The 27,767-nt window shown below is 27.7% G+C and overlaps 2 protein-coding genes across 4 annotated transcripts in view; both read right to left on the bottom strand.

Annotated features, from left to right (window-relative positions):
- Positions 1 to 27,767, bottom strand: part of LOC145189540 (DNA polymerase beta-like) — a 208,412-nt gene that overhangs the window by 165,717 nt on the left and 14,928 nt on the right. The gene's annotated exons all lie outside the window — the stretch shown is intronic.
- LOC145189264 (protein scribble homolog) lies at positions 844 to 27,767 on the bottom strand. 3 transcript variants are annotated; one of them, XM_090086670.1, is made up of 36 exons: positions 27,258 to 27,767; positions 26,814 to 26,931; positions 25,970 to 26,048; positions 24,851 to 24,940; positions 24,467 to 24,523; positions 23,387 to 23,450; positions 22,823 to 22,897; positions 22,597 to 22,741; positions 22,295 to 22,367; positions 22,112 to 22,157; positions 21,863 to 21,946; positions 21,625 to 21,740; positions 21,379 to 21,445; positions 20,946 to 21,051; positions 20,067 to 20,167; positions 19,732 to 19,821; positions 19,479 to 19,655; positions 18,809 to 19,063; positions 18,165 to 18,210; positions 17,805 to 18,031; positions 17,367 to 17,456; positions 17,096 to 17,137; positions 16,755 to 16,835; positions 12,764 to 12,895; positions 10,035 to 10,103; positions 9,850 to 9,945; positions 9,686 to 9,766; positions 9,418 to 9,594; positions 7,418 to 7,468; positions 7,226 to 7,336; positions 4,355 to 4,531; positions 4,130 to 4,246; positions 3,820 to 3,882; positions 1,976 to 2,194; positions 1,739 to 1,834; positions 844 to 1,619 (listed from the first exon to the last, which is right to left on the bottom strand). In XM_090086670.1, exons 1-36 carry the CDS (start codon positions 27,432 to 27,434, stop codon positions 1,404 to 1,406), a joined length of 4,011 nt encoding a protein of 1,336 aa, XP_089942796.1. In that variant the 5' UTR covers positions 27,435 to 27,767; the 3' UTR covers positions 844 to 1,403. The 3 variants fall into 3 exon arrangements, with proteins under 3 accessions (XP_089942796.1, XP_089942797.1, XP_089942798.1); XM_090086671.1 differs by lacking the exon at positions 17,096 to 17,137; XM_090086672.1 differs by lacking the exons at positions 18,809 to 19,063; positions 19,479 to 19,655; positions 19,732 to 19,821; ... (13 more) ...; positions 26,814 to 26,931; positions 27,258 to 27,767 and having other exon boundaries at positions 17,805 to 18,033; positions 18,166 to 18,207.

Raw genomic sequence — 27,767 nt, 5'->3', positions numbered from 1 at the left:
CAAGGAATCGTTTGATAAACTACCTTTAAAATATCACTCATACAGCACTATTTAAACTTTCATCTTTTTCTAAGCCCAATTCTCCGGTAAGTAGGAGCACCAAGAAATGTTTCACTAAGACACACAAGTGATAAAAAGCAAGAAATGTTTCACTAAGACACACAAGTGATAAAAAGCAAGAAATGTTTCACTAAGACACACAAGTGATAAAAAGCAAGAAATGTTTCACTAAGACACACAAGTGATAAAAAGCAAGAAATGTTTCACTAAGACACACAAGTGATAAAAAGCAAGAAATGTTTCACTAAGACACACAAGTGATAAAAAGCAGTGCCAAGAAGATGAAATGAAGTCACGTTGGGTGACTATATCTAGATTTTGGTACGTAGTGATGTTTTCACTCACAAAAAAACAAATGGATTCAGATTTAATGTAAATGTATATAGAAATGATTTTCTATCACCAGGATTAACTAGTGTTATTATTTAACTATAGCGGTGGTAGAGATAAACCTTGAAGGTGGAGGTAAGCCTAAACAGAGTTTGTAGAGCTGGTAGAAAAGGATTCCTATATTTGTATTTAAATGAAATATAAATAAATGTTAATTGAAATATTTCCAAAATATTTCAACTAACATTTACATTTTTTTTCAAAAATGTAAATGTTAAGTTGAAATATTTTGGAAATATTTAATATGTAAATAGAATTTCAAGCGAAAGAAGTGCTGGATCAACTTTCAACGAATTATACGAAATTGTTTTTTATCTTGCAGTATTGTAGTACACTGAATTTCCATAATAAATTCGAGTTAAGCACGAAAGTAAACAGTTAATACTTTCTATATTAAAGATGATTATTATTATTAAACTTTAAAAAAATAAATCAAGGAACCACATTTACAAGCGTTTTTACGTACGTGCATACATAGATAAACTTACAAACCGTAAAACTTACAAACCGTAAAACTTACGTCATAGTTTTAGCACATTAAATACACGTCAAATAGACACATACACAAAGCAATATATTACACACGCGCACGCTCATTTACATACGCATGCATATAAAAATCCGTTACACATTAAAAATGTTAGAAAATATAAGTAAACACCGAATTATACAAAGCATAGAATATGACCCAGCTGTCAATAAAGCAGCTTTCAACATTTGGTTCAAGTATTGAGTAAATAAAGCAGATTTTGTTTTAAAAATAAAAATGATCATTATTATCTACACCAGCAAGTTGAACGTTAACCAAATGCACTATCCTTCTTTATGAAAACATTCCGCAACAGAATCGCTGTTCATAACAAACTCACCACATTTTATGAGCAAGTTCTTCTACCGCTGTGGCATATAACTGTGGTCACATTTGGATTTTAAAAATTTTAATTCTACCAATATTATACAACACTGCCAACTATATTTCGCGAACGTGAGATCGCATGATCACGATCTCCAACCGAACTGTCAAGAGACGAAGTTGAAAGTTCTTTACTCTTTGTAATTACTTGTTTCGCTCGCTTGGCGTCTGTATCTAAAGCATCAATGGTTTCTTGTCTTAATTTCGCTCGTTTTTCTGCGTCGATTGTACGCTGTTCACTATTTGTACGTTCCACCTAAAGAAATAAAATTCTCAAAAAAAACTCGATACAACTCGACAATAGAAATTCTCAAACAACCTCGACATTTATTACAAAAAAATAAAATAAAAAAAAATAAAAAAATAAGCGCAAACTTTCTTCCGCGTTAAAAGCTCAGCTTCGCTATAACGTTCGTCGATCTTAGGTTCATTACTTGGGTCATGGTAAGTAATTCGTTCATATGCGCCATCCTAAAGTGAAAATATCTCAGTATAAAAACAATAACAACAGTAATTTAAGAAAAACGTCTGTTTATTATATTTTTGCAGTTTCTATCGTCTTAATCGTATATAATGGAAGTCAGTCAAGTAAACTTAAAACAAAAAATTTACCGATAGATATGAATCACCAGAGGTAGCTGAAGACTGGGAGTCTGGAGAGAACCGAGACTCACATAAAGACGGATTAAAGAGTATGTTTTCTTCGATCAACTCAGAGGCAGCTTGTTCATCGTATCCGTCGCACACAATTGTTGTTAAATTATCGCCTGCCGTTCTTAAAGCTCGTACTGCATCCACGTGGGTCGCACCCAAAAGACTGGTACCATTAACCTATTGATACTCGCTGCAGTAAAATCTTAGCAATTGCAATAAAACCATTATCAAGTACAATAAATATGCTCAAAAGAAATCAGCACAAATATAATTATAGATAAACTTTTTTTTTACCAGCACTCTTTTTAAACAGTCAAAAATGTTATAGCGTGCTTTCAAGAGAGAGTAAAGAGAAGTGGTCGTAAGGAAAAATAATTGACCGAAAAGAATTTGTTGCCCCAAATCCATGAGGAAACGGATTCTTTTCGCTTTTTTGTTTGATTGTTTGGCTTGATAAGAAATTTTTTAACGATCAAAGAACGTCTGACAACGATGAGCTGCTCGAAAATTCGAGTGCAGCTAAATACACATTCTTAGAACGTCGCACAATGGGCCAGAGGTGAGTAAAAAAAACAACAAAAATAAAAGTTACCACGAAGTTTTCTTTACTTAAAGTCCTAAAAGTACATAACAAATGGATAACAAAGTATATACTTAATGAATTAGGAAAAAATATGTTTTATTTTAAATCATGAACTTGTCAGAGATTCCTTAACTATGCTGTTTTAAACTTCTATCGCGCTTCTGAAAAAAGCCAATAACAGGAAACAAAAGTATAAATTATAAGACTTTTTGCTATTCCTTCTATGATTTTATGATGGTTCTATTTGAAACCATAATGAAAAACCGTACATAATCAAAAACCGTACATAATCAAAAACCGTATAACAACAAGAAACTGATTTTTAAGATGTTATGATAACACCCTAGACTTTTTTTTTACTATTTATTTGCGATTTAAATATTTAAGTATTAGATTAAAATATTAAATGAATTTTTTTACAAATTGTTTTAAGGAAAGTTGGAAAAAATAAACAAGGGAAAAATCAAGTTCTTGTAAATGTCGGGTTAAAAACTTTAGTGTAATTTGTACATGATTACTGATGCACATTGTGTTGAATTAAAATTTGCACAGGCAATTAGGTGTTAGGTCAGAATGCACCGAGGCACTCCAAAAATGGAGAGAATTTCCTTAGCGTTATACATCAAGATAGAGAAAATGGGGTCAAGGAATTCAAATAATTAAAACTGACATTTGCGGATTGTATAGACCAATACCACACGTGCAATACGCGCGCGATTTTGTCTTGGGTGAATTCTAACACGAAATTTGAAACTCTTTAACCCCAAAAACCCTTTTTTTAAATGTATTAATCTTTATATCACAATATGTATCAATCTGTATTTGGCTTTTTATAGAAACACACATAAACTACTTATATACAGTTACATATAGTATAATATATTGTCAGTATATGCTAACTTAGACTTATAAATGTCATTTGTGCAGAAAGATGACCCTCAGATAAAAAAAATAATAATAAAAAAAAACCACAGATAGCTTTTTACCCTAATGGAAACATTTGAAACAACGAGACTTTGAAACCATCTAAGGTTTTACAAGATTTATAATCAATGTTTTTTTTTTGTTATGTACATGATTTTTTTCTCTCACCAAACTAAACATATCTAATAAATTGTAGTTGAGATATGAACTTGCATAAAATTTTAAAAAGAATTAAAACAGTAAAAAAATAAACATTTAACTGATGTCTTAAGTAGGGAAACTCTATAAAACAAACCTCTAATATCCTCATCCCAACTTTTAATCTTCCATCTCGTGCTGCTGCTCCTAACGAATTGACCTAAAAAATATATATTTAACCAAGAGTTAAAATGATAAAATAAACATGAAAAAAAATTAAGATAAAAAAACTTAAAAGTTAAAACTTAAATTATTCATATTGTTGAAGCTAATCTCAATTATAGAAATTTTCAACTTGAAATTCAAAAAAATGAAAAACAACAATGATCAAATGTAACACAAACTTTTATTACCAAAGCAATTGTTTGGATTTTTTCATTAAAAAAAATTTAACCAGAATTAATGACCTTGGACACAAAGATACCCTCATCATCTTTATCTAATGGATTCCCGGGATGACCTTTTGCCCCACCACGTATACTAATCCCTAACTTCTCACCAGGTTTCTTTGTTATGTTTATTTCCTATAATATTAGAGGTTGAAAAGTCAATTGGCTATCAAACCAAAATGTTATTACAAGTTAAAAAGTCAATTTGCTATCAAACCAAAAAATATCAATAAAAATATTTACTTTCATGCCAGAGGGAGGAGGATCATGACGCACAAGTAACTTAATTTCTGGATCATTTGATATAAGAGCTGCTACAGCTTCATGATGTGATGCATGTCTCATATCTTTATCATTAACTCTAAGTATTCGATCACCAACACAAAGATTAGTTTTAGCTGCTTCCCCAGTTGGCATTATCTAAAAGACAATAACAGTATGTATGTAATGTATATATAATATGTATAATGCATGTAATGTATGTAATGAAGGTGATGTATGAAGTGTATACACAGCACAAACATCCCTACATACACACACACACACACATACCGTATCATATTATGGTATGCATGTTTGTCTATGTATGAAATATTATAGGAGCCTCAAATCAGTTATTTCATTCACAACTACAAATGCAAATGTTTTTAACTAAAACATTTTTTTTTTTAAAACTACTGAAAGAAATAATTGTTTTAAATATAAAACTAATAATAATAATACTGATAATAGTAAAAACAATAATACAAAAAAAATAAAAGTAAAAAATCACAATTAGATATGAAAAACTCAAACTCAAAACTCATTTGATTGATATTTTTTGTGTCACATTTTAAAAGTGTGACCTGGTAACTTACATTAAGAAAAAGTTAGCTTCGGTTTCTTTATGATTAAATAAAGAAACCGAAGCTAACTTTTTATACATATATATATATATATATATGTATGTATGTATGTATATATGTATGTATATATATGTATATATATATGTATATATATATGTATATATATGTATACATATATATATATATATGTATGTATATATATATATATATATATATATATATATATATATATATATATATATATATATATATATATATATATATATATATATATATATATATATATAATATACAGTAGCGTCCAAAAGTAATTGGACAAACACCTTTTTTGTTATATTTTCTCATTAAGTTAACATTTTTAAATGAAATTTCGCGTAAGCGTGTCAAATTATACTACAATTATGAAAAACAAAACAAAAATTCCCTTTTGAAAGTAATTACTCAAAATTTTGCTAAATGAATGGAAATGATTGGCTCAAAAGTAATTGGACAAACTAAATTCTAACAATGTTGATATAATTTAGACTATTTTACCTTCTTTTTCTGAAGGCAGATTTTTATAAAAACATTCAATTATCAATAATTTGCAATGGGACATAATAAATATTTAAGCGAGACACTGAAAAAGTTGATTGTACATACATCTAATAATGGTAAGACTGTGCGGCAAATGTTAACAGATATGAACATTCCGCGATCAACAGTTGGTTATACGTTAAAAGTTTTTCAACAACGGAGTCACTTTCAAAGAAGTCAGGACGCCCGAAATCAACAACTTTTCCCCAAGATAATGTTGTAGTAAGATCGTCAAAGGCAGATCCGCGCAAGAGTGCTAAAGAAATTCATAGAGAATTTACTCAGTCACATCAAAAATCTTGCACTTATGCAACAGTAAGGCGTCGCTTGAGACAAAACAACCTTTTTGGCCATCAACCTGTTAAAAAACCTTTTGTTTCTGCAAAAAATCGTAGAGAACGGTTAACATTCGCTAAATTAAACAGCAAACCAATGATTGAAAATACTATGGAGTGATGAGTCAAAGTTTAATATGTTTGTTCCTGATGGTATTAAATATGTTCGACGTCCATTAGGTGTTCGAAATGATGTTAAGTATCAAGTTCCTACAGTAAAGCATGGTAGTGGTTCAATAATGGTTTGGTCATGTTTTGGCCGTGATGGAGTAGGTCCAATCTATCGATTTCAAGGCATTATGGACCAAAACATGTATAAAGGAATAATCAAAGATATAATGCTGCCACATGCAAAAGACAAAATGTTGCGTGGTTGGACTTTCCAACACGACAACGATCCAAAACACACCTTCAAGCTAGTCATGGAATTTTTAGCTCAAAAGAGAGTTTGTATCTTGGAATGGCCGTCAAAATCTCCGGACCTGAACCCAATCGAACATCTTTGGGAACATATTGAGAGAAAAGTTAGTGTTCGGAAACCATCTAATCAGCATGATTTATTTGAGTTGATTAAGCGCACTTGGGAAGAAATACAAATTGATGTTTTATTTAATTTGGTTCATTCAATGCCACGTTGATGTAATGCTGTCGTTGTGGCAAAAGGTTTTCCAACAAAGTACTAGGATTATGCACAGATTATATACATTATGTAACAGAATATAACACTATGTAACATTATGTATATTATTTAACAGAAATCTTCATAAATATTGCTGAAAATTTATCCTTTGTTGAGAAAGTGCTTTTTTTAAACAACATATTTAGTTTGTCCAATTACTTTTGAGCCAATCATTTCCATTCTTTTATTAAAAATTTGAGTAATTACTCCCAAATTAGGATTTTTGTTTTCTTTTTCATAATTGTAGTATAATTTGACATGCTTATGCAAAATTTCATTTAAAAATGTAAACTCGATGGAAAAAACCTCGAAGTAATTGGACAAACACCTTATTGGTTACTCGAGTAATTGGACAAACACCTTATTGGTTATAAGGTGTTTGTCCAAAAGTAATTGGACAAACACCTTATAACCAATAAGGTGTTTGTCCGATTACTTTTGGACGCTACTGTATATATATATATATAAAACCATATAGTAATATTTTATATAACTATAAACTGCTCATTGTATGCCATTTGATATGGAAAATGAATCAAAAATTAGATTTATAAATATTTTCCCTTCACTCTTAATCTTTACTTGTCTGAGAGGAAAAAATTCAAAATATCAAACTACATTAGATTATCTAAGGCTAATGAAGGTGTAAACAATATGTACAGTATAAACACCAACATACTTTTGATACAAATATTCCTGGTTCATTGACACCAAAAGGATGTGATGCTATGTCAGAACCGCCAACAATGCTCATGCCAAGTGGACCAGACATTTTTTTCAATACAATTTCCTAGAATTAAAAAAGAGCTAAATTTTAGTTAACTGGAACAATAAGCATAAAAAGAAAATCAAACTTAAAAATTTTATTAACCTCAACTAAAAGTTTGGGTTCTTCTCTTTTGTCATCTGGAATGAACTCAACCTGGATACGATAAACTGATTTTAAAAGAACTTCAAATTTTGAAAGAATATAACACTTAAGTAAAAAAATAATGGCATTAAAAATCTGTGATCCTAAACTAACTTAATGTTTCTTTTTCTTTAACCATAATTTTTATAAAAACAAGTTTAATAAAATGACTAACATAACTCAATGTTTAGTTATACAAAAAGCACACAACTTTATCTTTACACATAAAGTATAACTTTTTTTTCTACATAAATTTTTTTTTAAAATTGTCACAGCCTTACATAAATATTATCGGCAATCTTGTCAGCATTTAATTAGCATGTGTATACTACATTTGGTATTATTTGTTTTATATTTGTTTTATATTGAGATATTATATAACACATATACATAAGACTTGTTAGTGACAATACTTCTTAATTGCCTTAGCAATTAATCATTATAATACATGAAAGAAATTTTGTGAAATTAAAATACACAAGAGAAATTGTGAAATTGTTACATGCAAGAATAATTTTAGGCCCAATATTTCAATCAGTTGGATGGTTAGAAAAGGGTGGAATTGGCTAGCAAAAGTTCTAAATCCAACTCAACCCTTTTCTAACCATCCAACTCCAATTACTCCTAATGTAAAAACTTATGGCAATTAATAAAAAAATTCCAAAATGATAGATTACTATTTGCAAAACATGTTAATTATGGATACAAATCATAATAAAATAAACTCACCATAACCTAGTAACACATACTACTATCATTTTTTTATATTTTAGATATTTATGAGCCAATGAGGCTGAGGTGCATAGTCAATAATCAAACAATCTGTAGTGATCACAGAAAGCAGAATTAAATCAATTGATACATTAACCTATAGGCTGTACCTGGTACCCTAATAATAGTAGCTAGTAGCTGCCTATAATATTAAATGATTTTGCCACTAGTAATTACCCTTGATAATATAAAAATGATAAATCACACCCACAGAATAAGTCAATAAAGTGTTAATATATATATTCTTTAATCATCTCAATTTTTAAGATCAGAAAAAAGTTATTATTTTTCATTCATTACAAAATATAAGGAACTAAACCACACTGGTAATCAGGCTTGGTCAGGAAAGGCGTACGATCGCACTCTAATCTTGACCACGCATACAATATTTAGTTACGACAATTTACCCACAGCTTCATGTACTTTTTGAAATGTTCTCAAAACATCTTAAGAGCCGTGGCCAAGTTGTCGCAAATAAATATTTTATGCGTGGTCAAGATTACAGTGCGATTGCACGCCTTTCCTGACCAAGCCTGCTGGTAATGTAGCTTTTTCACAACAAACACATTGATAAATCACAACAATCTTCTCTCCAAACAAAAACCTGTCTTTACAAATTTTCTCTTTCATTTATACTGTATACTTTTTCAAAAATATCCCTCAAAAACCGCAAACACATATTTAGAATTTTTTTTGTTTTTGATTGGTAAAAACTATTAAAACTATTAGCTACATAACCACCTCCTTGCTGGAGGAAAAGAGTGGTCAGAGGGGGCTGGAATTTAGTTCCAGCAATAAGCACCCTGAACATGGAGTCTGGAGTGGTCCAAACCTGGCCTAAAACCTTCCTTGGGAAAAATTAGACCTGTGTGCTTAATTTGGTGAGGATCAGATCAAAACTGTGAATTTGTATAAAGAACACACCCACATACACACATACATACAAACTTTGGGCTTTATATATTAGATAGATGAGTGCCAATAAAACTTTTTGTTAACCAAGTGTTCCATAACTAATAAAAAGCTTAATATAGAATCAGGTTATTAGGAGTATTATATGTTACTACAAAAAACCATTCAAAAAAATACAGAACAAAAACTGTAACTGTGTACCATGTAAAACTAGCAAAAAGATTAGTTAAAATATACTTTTGTTACACATAAAACTAAAAAATTACATAAATATTTACCTTAGTTATTTCCCCAAATGTCTTAACATTAGTTCCACCATTTACTTGTGATAAAGGTTTCATTTTTTTATTGACTACACGCTCTCTATGAGCAATTAATGAAACTTTATCTGGTGAACTTATAAGAATTTTCACCACATCTTCATGCTTCGCATGACGGACATCAACATTGTTAATCTAAAATATAAACAATGTTAACCACCTATACCAAAATACTACTTATATTCAGATAAATTTAAGGCACTATATATGTTTTATTCATACATACAGATAGCAACCTATCCCCAACTTGTAAGCGATTATCAAGAGCAGCTGGACCATTTTCTGATATTTTACTGATGTAAATACCCTAGTAAAATACATTTTAAAAAATTAATTCTAACACTATTGTAAAAAGGTTAACTACAGGTATTTTAGAAACAAGAAACAAACCTCATCATTTTTGCCATCATAAGGATTTGCATCTTTTCCACCAGCAATACTGAATCCCAGACCTTTTGCATCTCTTTTAAGCATAACAGGTATTGTCTATATCATATACATGATTACAATAGTCATTATAAAACCTGTAATTAATTTTTTTTAAATATATTTATCTTAGTAACACTATTCTTTACCAAAGTTTCTATTTCAATGTCTTCAACTTCAGGCTCCATGGCAAATCGCACACTTTTTTCTCTCTGGTTCTAAACAGAATTTAGGAAAAACAGTGAGAGAAAATTACATTCAAGAACAAGTCATGATTATAAAACAAAAAAATTGTATGTAACTTTTCTTTTTATCTCCTTCATTTAACTCTCATCCAGCTGCATAGATAAACACTACTTTGATTTTTTATTCACCATATCAATCTGTTTTTGCATAAAATTGGCGCCTTTATTTTTAAAAATAAGTCAGTAGAAAATGAACCAGAATGTAACTTTTGCAACTTTAAATAGTGATTAGTTTATAATGAATTACGTAAGGTGGCTCTAAATTCATGTAATATTTCATAAAACTTCAATTAAGTATTTTAACAAAACTTTCGTAGAGAAATATTACAACTTAGTGAAAAATTAATAGAAATAAATATAGGTACAATTCTACCTATGCCACCTGATAACGTTGTAGAATTATGCCATCTGACTAGGGTTAACAATTATAATGAATGTTTTAATCTGAAACTGAAAAAATTCTTTACTTACCAAATTTTTAAAAAATAAATTGATATGGCAATCAAACCTTAGCAATTTATTTTAGTATCGGTTTCTATCATCTTTTGTTGAAAATCAAAGAAAGCGAGCAGCACATTTATTAAAAGGTGCCTTTAGCGTGCTTTTTACTTTAAAAAGCACACTAAAGACACCCCTTCATAAATAAATGAACTCAAAGGATAGTCTAGTATCTAGTCTTGCAACTTTGAGTCTGTGATAATAAAAATTAGTGTTTTATTTTATTTTTTTCAGCCAGTAGCTAACTACCTAGGATTTAAGTCAATGAGCCAATCATTTAATGTTATTTTCTTTGACACAGGCACATTTCATTTGTAGTTAAAGTATTTTAACTGATTTTATAGAAACATCTCAAGTATTTTCCTGATTTTAACAAAAATCAATCAAACCTTCAGGTCTTAGAGCAATCTTTAGATATTTGATTGCAAATATACTTTAACACTTAAATACTATGCCAAAAGGCACAAAAAAAAAACTATGCATTGAAATAAGAGAAAAAAGTTTATGAACCCTCTTACTGGATGTTTGCATGTGGAAATGTAGGACATAGAGTTAAGAAAAATAGATTTCTAGAATCCACTATTGAGGCAATTATGATTAGTGTTGTTATCGACTTCGACTAAAATTCGCCTAGTCGCAAGTCAAAATTAGTTGACTTTGAAAAATAGAATAGTTGATTTATTTGACTATGGGTCTCCTACTAATTGACTAAAAGTCAATTTAGTCAGGTATTCATACTAACATCCTTATCTCAATTTTTTCACTTGATTTAATTTTATCAATCTTTAATATTGTTATGATGCTGACCAATTAGTAAAGAGATATCTTTATAAGTAGTTTATCTTGTAAAGATAAATTATTTATAAAGATTCAGTAATGCATAAGAATATCATTCATAGCAGTTTTTTTAATGCAACCAAAATATTTGAACATTGAACCTAATTTGCTGTATCACATAAATTTAACTCTTAGCTTAGTGTATGTAGCACCACTTCATTAATGTTTCCTTTTTCTGATTATAGTAACCAGTTGATACTTTTTAAGACAAAATGTTAAGTAATGTGTTATGGTACTCAGTTAAGGATGCAAAAAAGTTTAGCCGCCCATTTGCCCCCACCTATCTACACCACCATTTTTTATTAAATTTTTTGTTAATTTTTTGCTTTAATTGTTGTGAAAAATGATGTAAAATGCCCATCTGTGTTTTTTTTCCCCTTTACTTTGTAATAGTAATTTCCATTTTATTTTGATTGTTTATTTGATTTTAATTCATCTAATAAATTAGATGAATTAAAATTGAACAAAAAAAATGCTCTTGATAAAAAACAGCATGTGTTGTTAAAACAGTATTACATACCACCTAGGTTTTTTGTTTACTCTCTTAAAGTTCTTTTCGTTTCATAAAAATAAATTGTCAAGCAAAATTAAAGTATATGATTATAATGTTCAAATATTATAACCATATACTTTAATGTTGCTTGACAATTTTCAGTAGAAATATTTGAATAAAAAATTTAATTAAAAAACTTTGACTAAATCAACTTTTAGTTGACTTAGTCAATTTTAAAGATGTATTAGTCAATTTTGGTCGACTTCGAAAAATACATTAATCAATTTAGTTGACAGTCGAATAATTTCAAAGTCATAACAACACTAATTATGATTGAAGATGGCATTTTTCCAACGTTTTTCTAAATCATCTGTTAAATAAAACAAAGTGATAAGGGACAAGAAAATGGGAAATAAATTTAAAATGGCTCAAAAAATGAGCCCTTTAAAAAGTAACCAGCCTTTAATTTGTTAAGGAAATTGATGTATATTTATATAGTAGCCATGAGAAACTTTATTAATTATAAAAGGTAATTTTACATCAAATAAAACACCTTTCATAATATCTGTGTTTTTGTAGAAAGAAATTTTTATGCTTTTGAAATATACAACACAAAATTTACACCATCTTATTTTACAAAGTTTTCACCTCATTTGTTAAGTGCCATTAGACAATAAAATTACTTATTTAAAAATATTTTAGCAGGTTTTTTCAGTTGGGACAAACTTCAAATTTAAACCCTTATTCTATAGTTTTATTGTCTAAAAAAATTGATGAAGGAGTAAAATTATAATTCCATTATTACTTTCAGTGCAAGATTGATCTGATCTTCATCAGTAACTTCTCGCAACACAACAAGTTGTACTTTATCACCACTATCTTTTAGTACTGCAACTGCATCCTTGTGGTTGTGCTCAGATATATCCACACCATTGACCTGTAAAATTGATTTAATTAGACTATTTAATAACTCATTTAATCATTTGAAAAATTTTTTAGTTAAGCTAATCACTTTTTGGTAGATAAAAATTATGATATTCCAAAAAGTCTCTCTTTATTTATTAAAAACAGATTTTAACTTTATGTCATCAATTATTTAAACAGATCTGTTTCATGTATCAATTTTGTTTAACAAATTTGTTTAACAGAATATTCATCATTTAAGTTTACGAATTAATAATTTAATAGGACAACCTCCATATATTAATCATAAATCCTTTTGGGAATCATTTACTTACAGATTCTTACAGATATCAAATATTGAAAGAAAAAAAAAAACACTTCTTTTAAATACGTTTTTCTTTTTCTATTTTGCAAATACTCAACAATTTTTTTTGTAAATAGAAAAGAACATTTTGGATCTGACAAAAAAAATACTTTAGGAATTGAACTTTGTACACCAAATTTAAAACACTAACTTAGGACCAATTCCATCTCAGTGTTTCCAACAAACTCTCTTTCATATTATCTATTGTACTTCTCAATCAATTGTACCTGTCAATCAATTATACTTGACTACCAGGCAAATTTTGGTTTACTCAAATTTGGGCATGGTAACTAATATTGGTATCAGAAATGAATTTCCTAAACTAATTTAAATTAACTTTTATATTTCTCCTATAAAAGTTTACATACAGTGTATTTTAAAAATAACTATCATTATTCAAAAAGAATATTTAACTAATATATAACACCAATGTGTAAATCTAGTAGTGGGTGTTCAACTAGAATATCAAGTGCAAGTTCTTCAACATGTAAGTTTTTTAAATCATAAAATTAGACCTGGATTCATCAACAACAAACCTATTGTAGTTGGTAAAATGGAACTAAAGGTTCTTCCCTTTCCACATTCAAAACAACTCTCATAGTTACACAAAATTAATCTATCATAACTTATTTAACTCTTTATAACTTTATAACTTATATAACTCTATAACTTTTTATTTATTTAAAATCTATCAAGAAGGTTCACCTATAACAGAAAAGCAGCAAGGAATAACTTTATATCAAAAATCTTAAACTAAAAAAATCTCCACATCCTTAACCTTAATTAGCCATTGCATAGTGGTTGATTTGTTTTTGTCTATTATATCTGAGATAATTTAATAACCCAATCTTTATAGTTTCTACTCAGTCCAAGGCATTTATGATTTTGCTACAACCATTTTGATAAATATTTCCAGATTTTTAATGACACTTTACTAATGTAAATGATATAATGCTTTTTAAAATGTTTTAAAAGAGATTTACACAAAAATTATGCTTAGCAGTTAGTTGAGATTCTGAAATTTGTATTGAAATACTTTTCAGATACCAATAAAAAATGATTAAAAAAATGACTAATTCTCGCCATTTTTCATCATGCTGTTGCTAGATTGCTTTCACCATATGCTTTTATTAAATTCTGGGAGCATGTGTTGACTAGATTTTAATTTGCTTTAAAATTAGGAAAACTAAAAAAATAAAACTTAGATGAAATTATGAAAATATAAATTTTCTAGGAAATTTCGTTTTACAGCTGTGTGACAATTTATTATGGCCACTTTGTCAAAATAACTACTTTTAAATACAATCTTGTTTTTCTTAGTTTTACTTATAAAATTATTGTGCTTTTTTTTAATTTGAGAGCCTTAAATATCTTTTGATCAAAAAATAACTGTTAAAATTTTTTATGCCTTATTTACCTAGTAATCATTTTGTAACATCTTTCTATTAACATGGAAGTTGTGCAGGTGTGCATTTTATGGTGAAGATTTTTTAAAATTTTCTAAATTTATCATTTAATTAGCTACTTAAATCAAATAAAGTATTTAGCTCATTTTTTCTAAACTTAAACCATTTTTTTTGTTGTCAGTTTTAAGAGATAATTTATGAAATATATGGATTTTAACAAACAACTATAGGCCTAATAAGAGTTCTTTACTTGTAGATTTTTTGTTGACGTGTGAAAATCTATAGTTAGTCTGAAACTTGCATGGCTCGCCGATTTCTGCGGCTTTTTATTTATTTAAAATCTATCAAGAAGGTTCACCTATAACAGAAAAGCAGCAAGGAATAACTTTTTATCAAAAATCTTAAACTAAAAAAATCTCCACATCCTTAACCTTAATCAGGCATTGCATAGTGGTTGATTTGTTTTTTGTCTATTATATCTGAGAAAAAACTTACCAACATAAAAAAAAAAAGACTGAAGTTATATATTTGCTAACACTAGTTACAATTTAATAAATTTAACAAGTTATAATTTTGCTAAAGTTATACTCAAAGAGATATTACTAAAAGATGAGATGTTTTCTTGAGTATCTGTCAAAAATGTTTTAAAAAATTTAGAGAAGAAAGTTTTTTATAATGAGCTTAACACTGAAAAGAATTAAATGTTGTAAAAACTTTTTTTAACACTATAAGGTCAAAGAACACTAAAGAAAATAATACTTAAAAACTGACAAGCATTCAATCATGTAATTACTTACAAATCTGAGCAGTCTGGAATCAAGATGTCTAAGCAAACTGTTCAACATTATTTTCACAATCTTAGATATAATTTACAAAAACAGCAAAAACCAAAAATTGACACAAAAATGATGCAAAAATGGTTAGTATGGCTAAAAAAATACAGAAATTATTCAACTTTTAAATAATAAGTAAAGTGAAACTGTCTTTGTTTGATACTTAACATAACTTTTCTTGTGAGGCAGCCAATATCATTAAAGAAAAGACTAATTTTTATAAAGGATGTTAATAATATATGCATGTACTAATGAAAAAGATCAAATATAAAACAAGAATCAAAATAAGGCCAAGATCAGCTATCAAACCACTATTCAACTTTTAAACAATAAGTAAAAGTGAACCTGTCTTTGTTTGATGCTCAGCATAACTTTTTGTTGAACATACTTAACTTCTTAAGTATGTCAAACAAAAAGCTCAATATGTGTAAAGAAAAGTTTGAGAAAAAAATATTTATCCAGCTGCATCATTCAGACAGTTAAACAACTGTGATTTGGTCCGCTCTTGGTGGAAAAGGGGTGAGAAGATTGTACATTGTTGAGGGAATGGTGAATGTTGCCCCCACTAACAAAATTGATTTGCCTAAGTAAAAAAGATCTTTAGCAGGATGAGACATGCTGTATGGCTAAATCAATTTTCAAAATTCTTTGTTAGATAGGACAAGTAACTCTCAAGACCTTATTCCAATTTTTGGTAGTTGCTAAAGGAGGAAATGGCAAAAGAGTATATCACAAATAAAATTATTTTGATTGAAAAAATCATCTATGACTGGAATTATGACAAGAATCTCCAAAAAATTACTGATAATTGTATTAAAAGCCAAAAACAGTAAAAGCTGTCATATAGGCAAAATGAGGAGCAAAACAAAAAAAATTTAAATGCTTGACTCAGCCTTCTATTATTTCTTAACAAAACATCAAAGTAAATAATGCTTTATCTATTTTCCTAGAAATGCTATTTTTAAAAGTTTTGATAACATTTATGTCTAGAAATTATGAACAAGTATTAGAAACTCATACTTTCTTACAGTTTCTAAGAAAAACTTAAGATGGCCATAATAAATTGTCATAAAGCTGTATAAATGTTTATAATAATTATAAATTTTTTATGTGCTTTTAAAAAAAGTTTTCAAAGGACTTTTGAGACCCTCTAAATCCAAAAAATTTAAAATCAATTTTATACTTTAAAATAAATATTAAAAGATAAAATATTAAATTACTTTTTTCACAAAAAAACAAAAAAAAACAAAACACCGTTTAGTAACTTAAAAATTTACCAACAAAATTCACCTTTATAATTTTATCACCAACTTTAAGAACACCATCTTTATGTGCTGGTCCATCAACTGCAATTTTAGTAATAAATATACCCTGAGCAAGAAAAAAAAAAAAATTAAACCAGTGAAATTTTAGTTGCTCAGTATTACTTATAAAACAATTGGATTTGATTAGTTTGCAAGGTAAAAAGAAGATTACAATCAGTTAAAGTGATTCATAATGTTGATTTTTACTCAAACAATAATGTCAATCAGCGCATCTTTTAAAATGTTAGCTTCATGCCATTTGCAAAGAGAAAACGATTATATTTGAAGGTTAGTAATAAAGCTGTTAAAAATTAGATATAATATCACCTCATCCAGGAACAGATCAACATTGCTTCCACTCAAAACCAGCTGAAACAACATCAATCAATCAATCCACAAAAGATACAGTCAAAAAGCAGACTGATTAAAAGATATATTGGAATCTTTTGTGATGGAATATTTCAATGTGTTTTTAAAATGGTGCATGAGAAATTAGTAAAATTAGTTTTACACCAAAAAGAATTTATTTTAAATGTTTTAGACTGTATTTGTTCCAATTTAAAAAAAAAACAACTAAAAATATGCCACAAAAAAATACCTGTTCATCCTCTTGAAAGGTGTTAGTACCTATTCCTCCAGCTATGTTAATGCCCAAGCTTTGACCGTCTCTTGTCAGTGATGTTGATAGCTAAAGTTTTGCAAATATTATGAAGGTCATAATAAAGCAGTCAAGAAAAGTAATTTTAAGACACTAAACTAATAGAAAACAAATCAATTTAGAACAAATATATTTTATTTCAAATAAAAATACATAAAAAGTGCAAAAAATTATAATTATTTTTAATAAGAAAATTAAACTTTACCTATTTAATAAAAAATATAAATATTTGTGCCCTAATATACATGTACAAAACTACAGTAAAATAAGCTTCTAAATCCACTCCAGGGCTTCTAAATAAATAAATTTGAATCGCTTGCTTCATTGATCAATGAAGATCTTCAGTATTTTCTGTTTAAAAAGCTAATATCCACGTACTTCTTCATAAACTTTTGTAACAGTTTCATTTTCAATGTCCTCACTCTCATCATTATCATGTCCATCTTCATCATCTTCACTTTCTTCTTTTTCTTCCTCCTCTTCATCATCATTTTCTTCTTCCTCTTCCTCAAAAATAAGTCCAGAAGATGGTTTTGGTGCAGGCAACCTCTTAGTAAATTCTTCAATGGTAGGCGTGTCTTGTCTTTTGTATTTCCGCAACACAGCTAAAATATTGACCATAGCTATAAAAACATTCTTGTAAAAAATCTTAAAGATTTTTTAACATTCTGTTTCATTGTAAAAGAATTTAGTAGATATTAATAGAAGATGAAGACAAAAAATTTGTTAAATATTGACCTTTTTTTTTATCATCTGCAGCACCTTCAACATTTTTTGTGTTTTCCTTGAAATTAAATTAAAATGCATTTCATATAAAAAATAAATTCAGTTCAAACAAAGGTAAAAAAAAAAAAAGAAAAAAAAAAGCTGATTATAGAAAGATCTGAGTGGTGAAAAAAACTCAAGTAGTTCAAGCACAAAAAGATGCTTGAGGATGTCTTAATATTAAGTTATTATTGATGTTGTTTTATGATTTTGAAAGGAGCAACATATATGAAGTAAAGGTTAAATTGAATGTGAAAAAAAGAAATGCAGTGGTGTAAACTTTCATTCATCTTTACCAAAACAATTTCACAAAGAACCAATCACAATATAAATTCTGAAAATTCAAAAAGCTATAATTTGCTACAAAACTCTAGGTTGCTTCATCAATATTTATAAGTATGTCAATATGTAAACCAATATGTATCAATATTACATATAAAAAAATTAAAAAGGCTATGAAAACACATATGAACTTATTTAGAAATGCAATAGTGTAAAAAATAAATGGTTGTTAGTAAAACAAATAAATGACTATTTTTTTGTCCTGTATCCAATATTAAATATGTTGTTCATTGTTCATATTAGACTGTTCCACTTCTTTTAATAATAATACTTACCTTAGATAGTTCCTCTTCTTCATCTGTTTCATGATCAGCTGCATGATTTTTGTTTTGTTCAATAATTGATAAAATCTCCTGAAAATTACCATCGTTGTTATGTACTATTCGCTTACCCTTGAGAAAATGTGGAGTGTCCTTACGAGACAATCTACACTGCTCATCATCAGTCAGCCCTTTTCCATTTTCTTCCACATTGAACCGGATATGTTTTTCTTCACCTTCATCTCCACTGCTGCTTTCTTCAGAGGAACTCTTTTAGGAATAAAAAAAAAAAAAAAAACTTTTGTTAAAAAAAGGTTTTACCCACCATTTAAAGGGAAAAAAGAAAAAAGAGATGTAAATAGTTTTATTAACATAACAGAGAGTCTACTAACTGATTTAAATTTATCTATTTGTTAACATATTAAAAATAAGAATTCAAATTTTGTTTCTTACAACATAAAGTAATTTTTTACATTTGTTTCCTTCTTTTTGTAATAATTATTTCTGATAATTATTTCTGATAATTATTAGTAATAATTATTTCTGATAATTATTTCTGATAATTATTAGTAATAATTATTTCTGATAATTATTTCTGATAACTATTAGTAATAATTACTTCTGATAATTATTTCTGATAATTATTAGTAATAATTTGTGTAGAATGTATGAAATAGGGTTATACCTCATCATTAACCTCTGCTGCTGCTGCTGGGTTATCAATACCATTTAAAGAAGATGCATTTCCATTAACACTCATAGTTGTTGTATTTGTTTGATTTATCACAGATTTCTCTTCAGGGGAGCTTACATGATTCAAATTAGCAGAAGTTGATGATACTGGTCTGTCACTTCGATCACTCTATAACCAAAATAAAAGTAAAGACATTTTGCATAAAACCTAAAATTGAAAGGAACTGTAGAAGGAATGAAATTACTTCGAGAGATCCAGATCTTTTTCTAATCAAATTAGGATGTCTGTGTCGAAGTTCTTTAGGATAAGGTGTATCATGACGCTGGAGATTTGACTAAAAGATCAAAATAAAATGTTGTAAAGTAATAAATAAAAAAAGAAAAAAACCCAAAGAATAAGTTTGCTAACAAAACAAAAAGACTCTAAAAAAAGAAGAGTCCATTAGAAAAAAAAATACAATCTTTAGTTTTTAAATTCACCCTTAATTTTTTTTTTTTATCACTTTATTATGAAAGAATGATTTTTCTCTATAATGATTTTTCATTACTGCTAAACATCTATGAACAAGAAAAAAATTGCCTCTTTTTCTGCCATATTGTCAGGAAATTTAACAGCAGGCTGACTTTGATTGTGTTCCCTTATGTTATTGTCACCCTCATACACATCTTTCATCAAATCATCTAAATAACAGTGGAAAAAAAAAATTACTTTTTGTGAAACTTGAAAAACAAAAAGAAATTCACAAGAAAATTTATTTTCACCCTTTCAAATATCAACATAAATTATATTATATACCTTGAAGAAAAGAAAATACAACTAAAAAAAGTATTAATGAAAACTCCTCTATGTTTTATTCAAGAATATAAGTCCTCTAGGCCAGAAACTCAAAAACCTTACCCTTCAAAAAAGACTTCAACAAATAAGTTTTTCGAAATAAATACCACTTATCAAATATCATTTTAAAACATCTATTTTGTCTCCATCCAGCCATTAACAAATCTTATTATAAACAAAAATGAAAGCAATTCTACTGTTGTTTGGAAAAATAACATTGTAGCAGTTGTGGATATCTATTTATAATAATAGCAGACTTGTAACAATAAAAAGCTGTGAATATTTTTAAAAGTATGAATAAAATCATACATTTATGTGAATATAATTATAGGTAATTTTCATTAAATGTGAATTTAATTACGTTTTTGTAAAAAGCTGTGAATTTATTAAGTATGCACAGGCTTGCTTATCACTTTCTTAAATGAGATTCTTAGATTTGACTTCCTGCTTTTAATTTGTTAACAAAATTGTTCTCATAAAAAAAAAAAAAAAAAAAAAAAAAAAATTGAAAACAAAATGTTTAAGAAATTTTTTTTTTATCTTGGCATAAATTAAAACTTTAAAACCTATGCACTATTTACATTTAACAAAAAAAAATTCAAAATCTAAAGTATTGACTTATACCTATACTAGAGCATTTCAGTTTTTCTTGCGGGAAAAGAAAGCATGTAAGGACCTTCTCTGATGTCATTTCATCATCTTCAACTTGTAGCTTGAGAACAGATTGTGACTGTAATACAGTTAAAATGATTAAAAAGATTGGTTTATGAATATCTAACAGAAAACATGCAATTTTTTAGTGCAGGTTAATTGAAATTTATTTGAATGACAAACAGAGCAACTGAAATAACAAATAAAAGATTGCAGACAGAGGGGGGGAGGGGAAGTGCAGAGAAGGAAAGGGAAGTGTTATAAGAAATTAAATAATCTTTGTAAAACTTAAAATAACCTCAAAAAAATGTTTTTTTAAACATAAACATACAAAGAAAAAAAAAACAAACAAAAAAAAAAAACAAAGCAAAAAAAAAAAAAAAAAAAAAAAAAACAGAAAATACACCTGATTTTGTGATAACCACAATGCCTTTAATGGAAGACTTGACACTGAGAGTGGGAGATTCTCTAATCTGAAAGCAAAATCAGCAACAATCAATATATGCAACAAATATTATATAATCAATTTATGTAATAAATAAAACTGAAACAAAAACTATAAAAAGATTAAACAAGGAAAACTTGAAATGAATTAAAATTATCTAAGGAATGAAAAAAGAAATAAACAGCATAATGAAATATTGTTTTATACTTATTTCCAGAGAGGGACAACACTGTTAAGCTTTTACATGAGCCAATTTCTTTTGGAATTTTAGCAATTTGATTATCTCTTGCTGACAAAACACTAAGCTTACCACAATTTCCAATCTAAAACGAAACATTTCAATATTTTAAAAATCTTAACACACAATATTGGGATCGCAGTTGACAAGAAAGAATGGTGAATTTAATGGGCATATAGCAGCAAAGTTCTAACTACAAAAGTTTACCTCAGGTGGCAATGTAAATAAACGATTACGATCAATGTTTAGAAGAGTCAGATTTGAAAGTTTGCCAATAGCTGCAGGAAGAAACTGAAACCAAAATAGTTAAAATCCTAAAGCTTCTTTAACAATTATAAAAAAAAAAAGTAAAAATAACAAAACTAGCAAGCTTACATTAACATGCTTGATTTTTTTTAAAATTAAATTAATACTTACTAAAAGCCAAGAAAGAAACAAATGAAATATCAAACAAACCTCAATCACATTTTCTGACAGAACCATTTCCAGCATATTGACACAACTGGAAATAAAATTTTAAACACTTTGTTGTGATTTTCATAACAGTTGAGTATATATCACTGTCAACCATAATAAAAAACAGTAAAGATGAACAAAATTATCAAGTATATGAGATAATTTATAAAAATAAAATTATACCCTCCTATCCGATCTGTTATTTCATCTATTTCATTCTGATCAACTTTAAGTATTTGAAGCTTAAGCAAGTTCCCTATGTAAAAAAAAAAAAAAAGATTTCAAAAGAAACTAATATATAACTGAACAATACAGATAAGTTGATTTATTCAGATTGTTAAATATATTATTCAAATTCAAATTTATTTATATTAACAAAACTTCAAATTCATAGATATTGAAAACCAACATTTTCAGTATCTATGAATTTTGAAGATAATAGTATAAGAGTAGGAAATCAACTATTTTTATAACCAATAAAATACCTATGCCTTGAGGAAGTTCATGTAAAGCATTAGACGAGCAATGTAAGTCTGTTAGGGAAACCAGGCCACTTATTTCTTCAGGAAGTTCTTCAATGCGGTTCTCAGATACATCTAAACATTGCAATGCTTTCAACTCACCTATTTCCTAGGGAGGGAAAGAAATGAAGAAAATAAAAACTAATTAAATTATTTATAAAATACTTAAAAAAAAAAAAGATCTCCTTACTGCAGGCAAAGTGGTCAAGAAATTATTGTCTAACCATAACTCAATAAGACAAGATAATTGGCCAATAGTATCAGGCTAAAAAATTTGATAAATATTAAAACAGCATTCCAAACATAAAAATCATTTTCAGATAATTTAAAAAAGAAAGAAAATTGAATTGAAAAAAATACACAATAGAATTAAGCTGACTTGGAACATTGCAGATTATAGATTTGTTTTACTATTTTCATGATATAATTAGATATAATTGACATTAAGATTCCTATACAAATCAATCAATGCTAAAACATTTTTAAAATATTTTTATTTTAAAATACTAATTGCGTTAAATCATTTTTTTTATATACATCTGCAGTATTTACATAGTCAAAGATTGATGTAATGATAAGAAAACAAGCATTATATATATACATACATATATATATATATATATATATATATATATATATATATATATATATATATATATATATAATCTGATTTTCTCATTACTTTCCAACATTCAGCTCACTCCTAAATGTGTAAATTAAATGCTAAATTAAAGGTTAAAACAAAATTACATACCAGATCTTCTAATTCATTGCCACCTAAATCTAATCTTTCCAACTTAGAAAGGAAAGAAAATGATCTAAAAGCAAAAAAAATAATTTTTTTAGATACCAAGTTAAACATTAACTGCACTTAACCCTTGCATTTTGATCAACTTAACCACAGCCTAAAACAATGACTTTAGCTAAATTGTCTGTAGATAAAGAAAACTTTTTATTTCAAATTTTTAATAAACTATATTTTTGCTATCATAATTGTTGAAAACATAAACATTTAGGCCAATTAAAACTGACTGAAACTGTTTCACAGCATCTTGCTATTTCATTTATAAAATGAAGTATTTTGAAATTTTCCTCACCTTTTCTTAAAATCTAATTTTGAATACCTTTTTCAAACCAAAACCTATCAGTGATTTAAGAAATTCTTATTTAATTCAGTGAGGCATCATCACCATTGCAGTTAGTAAATCATTAATGATGATCATTGTTCTGTTTAACATTAGCATTTCTTTGGGGGTGACAATAGTGCACACGAGTATGTTAAAAATCTTTACGAGAGCTTTATTTTAAAATTACATGAAATAAAGTCATGTTTCTTTCTTTGACTTTATTACCCTATCATAAATAAAAACAACAATATTTATAGTTACTTAGTTGGCTAAAGTAAGTTTTTATGACCTAACCCCCACCCCTTCCTCCTAAAAATAAATAAAAAAGTATTTGCTTTAAAAAAAACTTCAGATTTAAAAAGTGGTTTAACATGAATGCGTAATTTGCATTAGTTGTGGCTAAATACTATGAAGAGCCAATTTTAAATGATCAGTGGTACAGCCATATGAAATAGATAAACTCTTTAGTTTTTTAGTATTTCTCAAAATGTTAATAAAATAGAAAAAGGTATTTGATATGGTTCTTTTTAACATAAAATTTAACATAACATTTCATATTCCATGAACTTAGTAATAGTAGATTGTTACCATGCTGATGTTGAAATGATCCTATATTAATTGAATTCTACAGTGACCTAGAATGCTTATGGCACTATTAGATACACCATTAAAGTTTAAAGGATTTCCAGGAAACAATAATAACTTACAGGGGCAAAAATTTTATGCAGTTTTCTCGTAGCTCAAGCACAACTAAATTTGATAGACTAAATAAAAATAAGAGATAAAATTAAAAGTTTTGATAATGAAATAATGAACTAATAATTAACTAATCATTTTTTCATTAATAATTAACTGTTAATTTTTTTGAATTTAGTTAAAACAAAGTTGAAGTGTGAGCAATAACAAACAAGAAATCAAATAATAAAAAATAATAATAATAATAATGCTTGTTAATGAACAAATTAGTTATTAATGAACTAATTATTTACCTGTTAATTACAAAGTAAGAACAAACAAAAAGAAAATCTTAGTTCTTTAGAATGAAAATTTAGTTGTAAAAAGAATATGAAAACTAAGCTTTAAATCTTTACCTTCCGATTTCAGGGGGTATTTCAGTAAGAGCAATGTCATTAGTAATCCAAGTTTTTAGTTCACCAAGTTTTGTAATTGAATCTGGAACTCTAAAATTTATAAAATAACATGTAGAAAAATGTAAACCATATAAAATAAGAATGTGCTTTATTTCTTTACAAGATGGTTTTTTATTGATAAATATTATTTGAATTTATAATTGTTATTCAAACTTACAGGTATTATTGAAATAAATTGTTAGTTGTTGAAAATAAAGAGCAGACATATTTATAGATTTTTTTAATGCTTATCTATGATTTTGTTAAACATATTTTAAAAATTGATTATCAACATCAGGCCATCATTTGGGTATACTATGGTAATCTTGGATTCTTTATACTAGATTTTTTTTCTAGATTTTTCAAATGTTAAATTAAGTTTTTAGTTTTATACAAACTGGGGAAACTTTTTCCAACTTAAACAATGATTTTAGAATAATATTAGAATAGTAATAAACAATCAAGTGGACACAACAAGCACAAAGTATTTTAAATTTTGGCATCAGTTTTATTTCTCTAAGATCTTTTAAAAAATTAAAATTCCAAAACTATATCAAAAACTTTTTAATGCAAACATATATTCACACCATAAGTTTTATTATTTCATAATATTACTAATACATCATACAGTGATCAGTAATCTGAGTCAGAATCAGAGATCCTATAAAAGGTTTGACTAAAACAAACTAAATTTTGCTTTAAAAGACAATTTCAAAGTTCCATCCAGGTCTGCACTATTAGCATACATATTTATGAACTTGTTTAAAAGTGTTTAAAAAGAAACGATCATCTACTCCAACGGGTAAAAAATCAACTTTTAAAAAACTTTTACTTATTTTTACAGCAATTTGACCAGCATGTGCCTTTAAATTAATTTTAATATTATATTTTAGTAATTCTTTTAGTAATTGTTAGCATTAAACTAAACCACTGATATTGACATTAAAACAAGAGATTATTGATAATTATTATAAACAAGATATATATAATTATTCACTCTCCTAATTTATTCCCTTTAAAAGCTACTTTCTTTTCTTCAAACTTGCAACAATTTTTCAATAATTTTAAATATTTACTCACTCTCCTAATGTGTTACTACTTATGTCCAGAAAAGTCAACTTTTTGCATTTTTCTATGGAATCAGGTATCAATCTGAAATCTAAAAAATAAGAAAGAAGTTCAGTAATCAATTAACAATCTAAATAATAAAGAATACTTGGGTGATTTACTACAATAAAGTTGATTAAGTGATTTCCCCAAGTAAATTCTCTGTAGTAGCATTTTTTAATGAACCATCTTTAGGTCTAATAGTGTAACAAAAAAAGCCATAAAACACAAGGTAACACAGGGTAACTTTGAAACAATTTAAAAACCCTGATTTGAGCAAAAGATTCTCAAATAGATAACTAGTTTTGTTGTTCACTCTGCATCCTTGAACATTTCACCACATACTTAATATTTTACCACTGCACTTTCTGTTTTTCTTAAGCAATTCTGTTATACAGCAAAATTATAGTATGGACACACATACTATGGTATTGTAGTGATAATGAATCAAATCAAGCATAAATGATTGATTTCATTATCAAGCATTATTGCTTGATTTGATTATTAATAGCTGTGAAATAATGTGAAGTGTTAAATGTATTGGCAAGGCTGACCTACACATTTACTATAAAAGTTAACTAAATTTTGAGTATTGTATGCCAACTAAAATTCTTTTAGGATAATCATAAATAGTTTTTAAAGAGATGAAACCAAAGTTAGTGGTAGGTTACAGCAACCTTGTCAGCTGATACATATCCGCTATTAATCTTAGCCTTGATCATTGGTTAAATCAAACAGTTTACATATATTGTAAGACATAAGAAGAGTTAAAATAAGAATGAATTGAAAAAACATATATAGGATTCTCAAGCTTCACCATTTTTGCTTATATCTAGCTCTTCTAATGCCACCAAGTTGCTGATATCGTTTGTGAGATCCTGTATTTCATTATCTGCCAAAACCAGACGACGTAACTTTGTCATTCGAAAAATACCCTAATAAATATAAATTTTATTTATTATAAGATTTTTGGTTTAAAACATATTTAAAATTTCATTTTGAATGCATAGTTAATTCATTTGAGAAGCCTATTTTACACTACAACAGTTTTAAAGATGCTTCACAATGTTATATAACTTTTTACTAGTTTCAAACAGTAAATATAATTATTCAGAAATAAACCAAATGTTTGCATGTTAGGAAATGGCACAAATATTGTTAATTAGCACCATAAAGTAACCAATAATTAACATTAATCAGATTTAAAGGCAACTGCTTCTTAAAAATTTGTTCAACTTGAACCAAAGGACTTTTAAGTTACCTTAGGCAAATCAGTTAACTGATTTCCTTCTAAAGATAATTCTTCCAGAGTTCCGGCATTTCGTAAAATTTCTTCAGGAACAGTTGTTAAACTGCAGTGACTTTTATCTATATAATCTAAATGTCTAGGATGCCACCTTTTGCGAAATGCAAACAAACCACTGCCACATTTCCACATTTTCTACTATATTATCATTGGGCAGATATTTTAAAACAGAATTTGACGCACCAATTTTTGCCGTATTACTCTGATACAGCACTTTTTTGTTGTGCAAATTAGCAAACAATTTTACTAGCAGCTCTCAAAGCTAGTTTAAAATAGAAAGGAAACATTGGAAGATATAGGCATGTTGATCTCTACAGTGATAGTATGTAGTAGCAAATCAAAAATTTCCAGTAACTTAGATTCAGCTACTATTCGCCGCCTCTTTAACAGCCATTATTAAATTCCGTGAAGAAATATGGGGAAGGCCGAAATTTCCCACAATGCTCGTACAAATAAAAATAACTC

This window comes from Hydra viridissima, unplaced genomic scaffold (genome assembly GCF_058129835.1).
Source record: "Hydra viridissima isolate aposymbiotic clone 2 unplaced genomic scaffold, HvirCarnegie_v1 scaffold_5, whole genome shotgun sequence".
Classification (NCBI taxonomy): domain Eukaryota; kingdom Metazoa; phylum Cnidaria; class Hydrozoa; order Anthoathecata; family Hydridae; genus Hydra; species Hydra viridissima.
This window is presented reverse-complemented; position numbering and strand designations above follow the sequence as displayed.

Excerpts from the sequence above, each read along its gene's own strand:
- LOC145189264 (XM_090086670.1), bottom strand. The coding sequence starts at position 27,434 with ATGTGGAAATGTGGCAGTGGTTTGTTTGCATTTCGCAAAAGGTGGCAT. Across the intron at positions 19,822-20,066 it reads ACAATATGGCAGAAAAAGAG|TCAAATCTCCAGCGTCATGA; the intron begins GCAATTTTTTTC and ends TTGATCTTTTAG. Across the intron at positions 4,247-4,354 it reads CTCCTCCCTCTGGCATGAAA|GAAATAAACATAACAAAGAA; the intron begins GTAAATATTTTT and ends CTAATATTATAG.